Consider the following 10643-nt stretch of genomic DNA (forward strand, 5'->3'; position numbering starts at 1 on the left):
ATGCCAAACCTGTAGGGGGCAGTGTAACGACAAGCATGAAGCCACGATAGCCAATCAGAATCCTCAGAAAAAACTGTCACCAATTGTGACATAAAAATCCGCCTACCCTCCTTTAGATGCAACCGGAGACACAGAGTTTATCCAGATCTCCACTGTGGCCCGAGTTTTTAGGAATCAGTTTATGGTGAGTCGTAGCTGCATTTATGTGTAAATGGATAAACTCTGCGTCTCAGGTTGCATCTAAAGGAGTGTCGACAGAAAATTACGTCACTTTTCGTGACGTTGCGGGTTTTTTCCAGGATTCTGATGGGCTATTATGGTTTCTGCTTTTCGCTACACTGCCCCCTACAGGTTTGGTTGCACAAAGTAGCCCTGAACCAGGTGTATATACCAGTCTGTGTCGATGATTTATTTTATTTTGTAAAAGGTAGAGAGGGAAATGAATGTTTTTGTCAAAACCCAGGTCCGTGTAAACGTGGCCTAAGTTATGTGGTACTTCTCTTTTACACGATCGGCTGCTAAGCTGCAAAAACAAAAATCAAAACTATTCACCCAGTTTGAAACATGATGCAGGAACAGCAGAAGGAAAAAGAAAATCTAAGACCAACATGTTTGTGATTGTAGCCTGCTCATTGAAATAAAACAAAACAAATGTGGACTAGAAATCAGTCAGGGCCAACCACAAATTTTGGGGTTTTTTTTATTTGCTTTTCTGGTGTCGTTTACAGCCAACAAGCTTGTCAGTCTTTTATCAAATCCGCCAACAGGTACTTCACTCTCCGTGATAAAGCAGTCGCATCGCCTTACCTTTATTGGGTTTTCTTGAAATCTACTAATTGTACAATGACTATATTTTAAACTTCTTGACATTTTAATAAAATAAACAAAGGTTTTGATGTCATGCTCTCCAGCGTCCAGTCAGATAAAAATCACATTCATATTCCTCATAAATCACAGAGAAGATTTAATAAATCACTTTACTTGAATTAAAAAATAACCCGTATGAAAAATTTGGGAGTTTATTGTACGGACCCTGCTATGATCATCTAGCTCACCCACAAATATTGAATTTTTTTTTTAAAAAACAGTAAACGTAAAACGAACTGTTAAGGCTGGTGTTTCCAGGATGTAAAGGATAAGCACAATGTTGATACAAAGTCTCCGCCTTGGGAAAACAAACTCATCTCCCAGACGCTATCGGAGTCAAAGATCCTCGATCAGTTACAAGAACCAGCGCTGCAAAGAGATGACCTTTTTTCTTCTTCTTAATTTCTTAAATCTCTCCTTCACAAAGTACAAAGTGATGAGGCTTCCCGATATCATTCCCACGGCCAAAAGGTCAGACGGAAAAACCTGCAAGAGACCTCGGCAGCCAGCTCCACCTCCTCTCTTCAGTCATTCGGCTGAGAGGGTTTTTTCTTTATTAATAAAAAAGTGCACGTAGTGACTGAAAGTTTCTGGAGGCGGACATTATATGTAGTAGTCCAACTTGCTGTCGATGGCCTTGCAGCCTTTGACGGAGAACACCCGCTCCGACTTGGGGAAGTAGACCAGATCTCGCGCCACCTTATCCGCCACGTCCAAGTTGGGGCGTATGCCTCGGTCTCTCATGCTGGCCATCAAGCACTGCACCACGTGTTTGTACTCCAGGGGCAGGAACGGCACAAAGAAGTCCACCAGGTTCTTGTCGATCAAACTGGTGCGGAAAAAGCCACCTGGATGAGGAAGTGAATGAATAATTCGTCATAAAAAAAAGAACACCGCCGCCCCTGCAACGTGTGGATGACGCTGCCACGGCAACACGTGTGACGAACACTCACTTTGGTCGTTGTTGAACACGGCCAGAGAGAGCGCCGTTTCTAGATCTTTAAGCCCGATATCATTGCGGCTCAGTCCGGCTTTCCAGAACTCTAAAGCAGTCTCAACGATGCTCTCCCCTCCGGCGTTGCTATGAGAGGAAGAATTAACGCGTTAGAACCGGAGGAACAGGAATTTAGCATGGAAATAGAAATGTTACGACGAATCTCAACACTTTTATTCGTCTTTGATTTTTCACTGTAGTTATAGAATATTTACACTTGAAATGTCATCACCTATGGAAACAGACAACAGTAAATGGATTTAACGTATAGCTTTTCTACTATTGGGCTCAAGGGCTGCGGTGAATGAGACGATGGTTCTGATTGAATTCTCTTCACACACGCTGTTAGATATACATCCAACACAGGAAAACACATGATGCCTGAAAGTTTTTAATTATTTTGCAGCAGTGTTGCCCTAAACTAAGATTTAGTTTTAGTATGAATGAGTTGTGCATTGGTATTTATGTAAACTAATGCAAGAAAATCCTTATATTTAAGATAATGCAGCAATTCCAGAGATTAGGATTTGATGTATAGCAATTTGGGGAAAAACGTAACGCATCGATTTTTTTCCAAGTCCAATTTTAAGAGATTTTTTCATAATTTGGTGTCTATTCAGCTGCTCCCTTTTATAGAGGAATAACCACAACTTGCCAGCTTTTACTCTCCCTTAAACACCCACCACTTCAATATTGGGACAGCCGGTTGACAACAAATCACAACGTTTGTCCAGCGAGCAGCTGAAGAGATCAATCTATGGTTCAATTTAAAATGTCAATCTTTGAATGAAGTTCTCATGCAACATTGATGTAGTATTTTTAAATTGGGTTTTCACCATAACGTGACGGTGACAAAAAATATTGCAGTGTCTCAATATTGCAAAATGTTTTGCCATCAAATTAAAAAGAGAAATTATATATATATATATATATATATATATATATATATTAAAAAAAATCATTAAACATTTAAAGCACCAAGTGTCCCTACAGAATCACAACAGGAATCTGTGAGGAACAATGTTTTATAGAACCTTTCACGAGCATGGATAAAAGCACTGATACTACCGAATCGCACTTTTCAGAAATAAATCAAACTGTCAACCTGAGAAAGATGAAGATTGATTTCCTGTAAGAAACTCCATCCAGCTTGTCGTAGTAGTCCAGATAAGGCTTGATGCTGTCAATCAAGCCGGGGTGCATCTTGTCCATCTCGTCGAAGATGAACATGGAGCGTTCACAATTGGACACGTTGCCCTTGATCCACTGCTGCAGCTGAGCCTGACGAGACACGGCAGAGACGTTCACTCATCAGCGGGGCCGAGCGGAGCAGAGTCGGCACGTTTCACTCGAAGATAAAAACTAAATACCTTGTACGTTCCGACTTGGCTCAGATGTGGGAAGTGAAGCGTGGCTGTGAAAACGTGCACAAAGGCGCTGTCCATTCCCTCACTGTAAATATTATTGGCCATCAGCTGACTGACAAAGTTCTTCCCGGTGCCGGTCCACCCGTGCAGAGAGAGCACCAGGGGCTTCTTTGGGTTCTGGTTGTTCATGAATCCATTCAGAGCCTTGAAGATGAGGGGGGACGCAATGTGCTGGCCAAACAGTTTATTCTCCAGGTCGGTCTTGAGACCTACGGATGCCACAGCAGAAAGCCAGCTGGATTAGCCGCTGCAGACATGTGACTCAAAAGCTTTGCAAAAACGTTCCTTCAGTCACTGAAGCACTCCAAATATACTCACGGTCTACCTCATTTTTCAACGTTTTTTGTAAGTCATTGCAAGTATGTTTGGCTGAATCATCATCAAAAAAAACACAAAAACGGTTCATTCAAGTGGTTTATAAAGATACCTTGCTTTTTGTGCATCTAAATTTGCTGTAAAATGTATAATTTCAGGTGGAAATGCTGCCTGAACCATGTGTAATTTACGTAAAGATAAATCTAGATGAATATGTAACCACACTTTAAGCAAATTTGTTTCTCAATCCATCCTGGACACAGACACTTACCACATTTATGGGCAGCAGTGTTACAGTAGTTTATCTTTCTAATCTGTGGAAAGCTCTTCAGTCTAATCTCCGCCAGTTCATGTTGAGATGTGAATGAGAGAATATGAATTTGCCTCCAACAGACAGGAAGTACCTTTCAAAACAGCTCATTTGCAGTCGATTTGCAAAGGTAAGAATGGTTGTGATTGATTGTATAAAGCACTTCAAGTACAGAAGAGAGATTTAATTGTTTATCCAAGCTGTAGCATCGTAACCCCATTGTTACAAGTTATTGTTACTAAACTATAACGAGAAAACATTACGGAGCATATAAATAAAGTGTAGAATATAAATTATAGCACTTTCTCAGTCACGAGAGACAGTCTCAGTGAAAGTGAGTGGTTTCCTCACCACCTCTGCAAACTACCTCAAAACTAAGCATGTGGTTATACTGAAAAAGGGTTTGATAATCTTAAGTATGAACCGAACATTTTCATCTCCATGAAGTGGCAGAGCTGTACAAGTTTACTTACAAGGGTGTGATAGATCAGGGGGAGCCATGTAGTAAAATAATGACAAAACAAACTTTGTCTTCAGTCTTTGGGTGTAAACCAAAAAGAAACAACAACAATAGTTGGAAATGATTGGCTAAACATTCAATAATATGCATCATGTTACATTTTACTGCGTCAACTGTATCTATCATCGGTCTTAGTTAATCTATGGACGAATAAGAGTGGATTTGTTTACAGAATTGATTGTTTAACCTCCTAAGTCGGATATAATCGTACATTACATCATCTTTTATCGCCCATAACTGGAGACGAAACGCCATTACGACCGCTCGAAGCCAGAAATGCTTTCTCTTTCTCTATTTTACTTTTTACTATCGGGGAGAGGTTTAGATTAGGTGACCAACAGTTTACGCTTGACTGATTTCGTAGATATTTGTTTTGCTTCAAAACAGTCAACACTTGACACAATTTCCTGCGCGCGTTAAAAATACATCAACACATGCGATCCACATTCATATTGCTGAGTGCTCTTTGCTCACCCGTGGAGTTGAAGGATATCCATTTTGGATTGCAACCCTCCCGAAAATAATAGTAGATTGTCGGCCCGAGAGTCGCACCGATCCCGACAACCACCGTTGTTGTGATCGGATCAAACGCGTGAACCAGCATGCCGCATGTTGAAAAGGCGTGCACCAGCAAAATCATATGTGCAAGTTTCATCTTCGCAAGGGCTCAATTGCAGACGCAAACCGAGTTTGGTGAAATAAAACGACCATACTACGGTGGTAAAACGAAACCAAAAAGGCGCTAACCGTCAGCGGCAACCTTTCCACCAGCTTCTTTATAACCATACAACGAGGAACTTCCGCATACGTCACGGTCACCTGACAAACACAGCCTGCACGAGCTAACTGGAGATTTGTTTCACATGTTTTAATATTATCAAAATGAAGAAAAAAAGAAATAAATACTACACAGTTGTCCCTACAGATTCAAGCAGTTTAAGTTGCATGTCTCGTTTATCGCGTTACGACTGCAGCTTCTCAGCTAGAAACTGATAATTAGTACGTCTTCATTTGTTTGTTTTCTAAAAGAAAACACCCACACACACCCACATACACACACACACACAGGACGCGTCTTACCCGTTTTGTTGAACGATATCCACTCAGGCCGACAGCACTCGTGGAAAGAGTAAAAAATGTTCTGGTAGGTGGCTAAGAAGCCGGTGAGAGCCGCAGCCATGCCCACTGCTATGGTGGTGCTAATGGGCTCGATAGCCTCCGTGGTGGTAGTGCCGCCGAAGCAGAGCAGCAGGAGGAACAGCGGGAAAGCGTGTCGCTGTCTCAGCTTCATTCCACAGAGACTCGCCTGCGCCACCGACCGCGGGGACGAGTTCAGATAAAAGAGGAGGACAAACTGTGGGCAAATTGATGAAGTCCTGGCCAAAACAAACAGCCAACGGCTGACGGAGGGGGCGCTGTGGTTGTCATGGATATGAAGTTAGGGTGAAAGGTCACTGCGCGTGAGCTTAAAAGTCTTATTTCTTTACACACACATATATTTATTTTAATCACTCACACTCCATAAAGTTTTAAACATGCAAATACTTAAAATTTCCCCCTCTCCTGAAAAAATATACATGTACTGGTGGCCAGTTGTTTTATTATCCAATTAATGTAAACTCTTAAGCTTGATCAAGACTCAAAATATCAATTCTACTTTAAAACCGCTGAACTGCACAAAAAACACATTTTCAAAAAAGAGCTATATCCATTTTCATCAAAAAGTCAGAATTTTTCAATTATTTCGTAGAAAAAGAAACGGACAATTAATACATTTCACTTTATTTCTTACAGCAATCTGTTTTCTTTTTTTTTTACATATTTAATTTCAAACAACAGAAACATAAAATGTTGATTTCTGAAGCAATATGGAGAACAGGATTTTCTTTAATTTTGATGCAAGTTAATCTCTCTTGCACAAGCACACAGACAGACAGACAGACAGACAGACAGACAGACAGACAGACAGACAGACAGACAGACAGACACACACGTCTAAACTAGGTAATATCTATAACAATACAACCAAACTAACTATTATTTAGAGGACAATATCAGTATTGATTTTCCTATATGGATTTTTAAAACACACGCATATATAACTTATAGGTCAAATTATAAAGAATAAAATGCAAATGAGAAACTTGAGAAAGTTTGAGAAATGTGAGATATTTATTCCGAATTGTTTTATATTACACTAAATGCACCAAGAGGGGGCAGAACTGTTATACTACTAAAAGTAACCCAACTGAAAGTGAAATGATAAATTAACAGAAATAAAGAAGTATAAGGTATAACTACAATAACTGCAGAAATAATGTCCCAGGAAGTAACGTCCATAATTCTCTGTGCAGACCCCCTCTGACAGCATTAACACACTCCACTGCCGTTGTGCACTATATATGGCAGAGTTGGCCTAATCAGAGCATACAATGACAGGTAAACAAAGGCTCAGGTAAATAGACACTTCCTATACGCCATGCAGAGCAGGTCTGTGAAGAAGTTGGAGTTAATTGGTGAATTAGATAAAGACACAGTTACACCAGCTGAGAACAGCATGGTAAAGTTCCTGTATCAATAACTCTTTAACACAACGTCATCAATGCACAAATGACACCTCTTTCCCATCGGTGTGAGGTAGGCAATATACTACAAGTTAATTTTTGTCAAAAGTAGTTGTCTTTGGAGCAGCAGAAACAACATTGTTATCTATGAGCAGCTGGCTGTGAGACCAGAGAGCAGGGACCATCTGCAAATTACAAACCGCCGCAAAAGCCAAGACAGATACCACAAAAATACCTAATAACACTACTGGTTTTCAGTGCAGTGTCGCCAAAATCACTGCAGCCGCCACACTACAACACTTGGTTTGATAGTGATATGTGGTTTGTAGTGTCTGTCTTCACTGTTGTAGCGGTTTTGCAATTTGCAGACGGTCCCTCCACATTTTTGTGGGCTGATGGTGAAATTGTTTCTGTTGATGCTGTAAATCCACGCCTTGCCGACTGTTGTCTAACTTTTTGTAATCCCGTGTGGAAATGTACATATATACATACATAATGAAATACATACATAATGAGGTTACATACATTATGTATGTATTTCTTTTTATGTCATTTTGTGTGTTTGTGAGAGGGAGTTTATTTGTAAGCCCAATTTGTCTGACGTGGCTCTTTGTATCTTGACTGGTTGGCCACCCCTGGTTTGCAAGTATCGTAATGAAAGTGTCTTTTTAATAAGTCGTCTCTATTCATGAGCTGTTTAAAAGTATGATCATTTTCATCACTGGGGGGCCTCTCTCAAACTGAAAAAGGCAAAATTGTAGTAATGTCGTCTATAAATTTTGTTTCCTACCCCAATCTGTCTGTCTGCCATTTCCCCTCTATATCCCATCACCCAAACCGGAATAGCAGAAAGCCGCCACCTCTGGTTCTGCAAAGGTTTCGTCCTGTTAGAAGGAGAATTTCCTTTCCACCGTCGCTCATGTGGATTCGTTGGGTCTCTCTCTGTTAAAAGCACCTAGAAATACGGCGTTGTATGAGTTCCTCCACACGATGGCGCTGTAGGAAAAGGAGCAAGCTTCCAAACCTGCCGGTGATGGGAGACTTTTTCAGGACGCCACATGTGGGTCACAGCGCCCTCTACAGGTCAGTGACCAGGCTTTGAGGTGCAGTCAGAACCAGTGGTTCAAAGTCACATCTCTCGTGTGACACCGGAGTGTGCAGACTCTACACGAGTGCTCTTACTGAGACTTCAGGCTCTTACTGTGATTTAAGGTTTGTGTGGAGGTCAAATATGTGAGATCGAAGGGCAGTAGGCAGAAGTAAAACTTGTACATTTAAAAATCCCGCCCCCATATCACATTTCTTTACTCACATTATTTGCATATAAAGGTACAATTATCCCAATTTTGACAACCACGATTTTCTGATAAATTAATAAATAAATAAGTTTCAGTATAGCAAAGAAATACCAAAGAAATATTAAGAAATTTCATGGATCAAAAAAGAAAGAAAAAATGGCAGGATGGTTGTCTTGTGGTTATCTTTCCAGCCTCATAGTGAGAATACATATAGTTCTATGTTTCTCTGTTGAGTTTGCATGTTCTCCCTCAGTGTGTGCCTGTTTTTTTTTTTTTAAATAAACTCCAGCTGCTCCAGTTCATTCCCACAGTACAAAAACATGCCTTTGAGGTCAATTGTTGATTCTAGAACGGCCCCGAGTTGTAAATCCGAGTGTTTGCTTCATGCTGGACTGGTGAACCTTCCAGGGTCTACCTACTGAACGTACGCTTTAAAACAAAGTAACACATGTCTTGTTATTCACAATGGAAAGCCTGAAAATAAGTTGCTATATCTGTGAGAAATTGAACTTTACTTTTGATGGAACCGTATGTGATGACATAGTTTGCAAGAATCAGCAAATATACTTTGGTACATGGCTTTTTTGTTGTTGTTGTTGTTGTTGTTTTTAAGTTCTTTGTTTTGTTTGTGTCACAAGTCATAACTCTAAATTTCATTTACTACTTTCACCTCACTGTGGCGATGCTTACAGCTTCAGACTTTTGTTTTCTCAGGAAACCAGATAAACCCTCATATTCTATTATTATTATTTTTATTTTTTGTCCAGCACCACACATTGTGCACCACCGAGCAGCGAAACAGCCACACATTTCCCCCTGGGAACATAAAGCAAGAACAAAGCAGAGACTCGCATAAATTATCAGAACCATTGCTGAAAATGTGTTATGAAGCGTTTCTTGTCTGGGGCCTGTGATGGATTGAGGTAATAGTGAGGTTTTGTTTTGCTTACCAATGCATAGGAGGGACCCAGCTAACCTTTGTGAATGTGGGACAAAGCACCAGAAACAGTCCACTTCAAACCAACTGTGTGTGTGTGTGTGTGTGTGTGTGTGTGTGTGTGTGTGTGTGTGTGTGTGTGTGTGTGTGTGTGTGTGTGTGTGTGTGTGTGTGTGTGTGTGTGTGTGTGTGTGTGTGTGTGTGTGTGTGTGTGTTTGGGTCTACTCTCAGCTTTAGAAGAATAGAGGCCATTCTGACACAGATAACCTGGAACATCTGCTCCCGGGTCAGTACTTTCGCAGCACACGTGTGAGTCCACGTCACAGTCCAGTCCAGTCTGCTGCTGCTGCCTTCGAGGTGAACTTAAGCTACAAGTGTCACAAGAGGCGGCAACTCGTTGGTTGTCCGGGTCGCTGCTGTGCCGAAGCAACCGTCTTTCGTAAAGAAATTATAGGAACACAAATGTTCCAGCATGCAACGGGACAATGCAGAGAAACAAGAGAGAGAGAGAGAGAGAGAGAGAGAGAGAGAGAGAGAGAGAGAGAGAGAGAGAGAGCGAGAGAGAGAGAGAGAGAATGCGTCGCTCCAGTACAATGCTTGCCGTCATCCTACAAACACGCTCTGCGCTGTCCCCTATTGTGTCAGGCCAACGGCCCGATGTGTAAACATCCCCTCTGCACCGAATGGCGACTATATTCAGACCTCGAGCGGGAAGTGATTTCATCGCCGGCATCCGCCTCGGTCTTCCTCTCTCAGGTGGTCGACGTTCCTGGCGGCCGACCTCCCAGACCAAGGAAGGAGGTGATGGAGGCCCGTCCAGGCTGGAGGGGAAAGAAAGGGCCAGTCTCACACTGGTAATGCAGTTGACCGCCCCACCACATTTCTTCTGCCTTCTCACAAGATTGATTCTTTAAAAACCTCTTAACAATTATCTAGACAGCAGTGTGATGAAGTAACAGTACTTAACAGTAAAGTTTTATTTTCAGATAATGTATTTCAATCTACAAGCATTTTTTTTTTTATTTCTCCTTGTATAATAGTTTATTTATGAGTGTAGTGCATTCGGTTTAATCTAATAAAATCAATGCAGTACATTCTTGTATATTTCTCCTGTATACAAGTGTGAAATTTAATTCTACGATTTTGTTTTTGGGGGGGGGTCATTTTATCATCACAGGTTAAAGAAAATGGGAATACCCAGTGCCCTTTTTTTTTTAAAGTTCAGGAGTCATTATGAATAAAAATCATGTCGTCCGATAAGCACTTTCAAGCATGGCTCAGATTTGCATTTATCTATTAAGAAGATGATATTTGTCCTCTTTATCTCCCTTGTATGTTATCTCTGTATATATCTGTATATTGTATGTTTAGTTTTTTTTCCCCCTCTGTATTTTTATCTAATATCCAATGT

The 10643-nt window shown here is 40.9% G+C and overlaps 1 protein-coding gene across 2 annotated transcripts; it reads right to left on the reverse strand.

The window, feature by feature from the left end:
• Positions 1 to 660: 660 nt before the first annotated feature.
• tor1 (torsin family 1) lies at positions 661 to 5846 on the reverse strand. 2 transcript variants are annotated; one of them, XM_080476942.1, is made up of 5 exons: positions 5514 to 5846; positions 3232 to 3497; positions 2967 to 3142; positions 1821 to 1948; positions 661 to 1715 (listed from the first exon to the last, which is right to left on the reverse strand). In XM_080476942.1, the coding sequence occupies exons 1-5, from the start codon at positions 5722 to 5724 to the stop codon at positions 1471 to 1473; spliced, it is 1026 nt and encodes a 341-aa protein (XP_080333068.1). In that variant the 5' UTR covers positions 5725 to 5846; the 3' UTR covers positions 661 to 1470. The 2 variants fall into 2 exon arrangements, with proteins under 2 accessions (XP_080333068.1, XP_080333069.1); XM_080476943.1 differs by lacking the exon at positions 5514 to 5846 and adding an exon at positions 4908 to 5232 and having other exon boundaries at positions 667 to 1715.
• Positions 5847 to 10643: the final 4797 nt, after the last annotated feature.

The sequence above is a fragment of the Lipophrys pholis genome, assembly GCF_963383615.2.
Source record: "Lipophrys pholis genome assembly, chromosome: 12".
Classification (NCBI taxonomy): Eukaryota; Metazoa; Chordata; class Actinopteri; order Blenniiformes; family Blenniidae; genus Lipophrys; species Lipophrys pholis.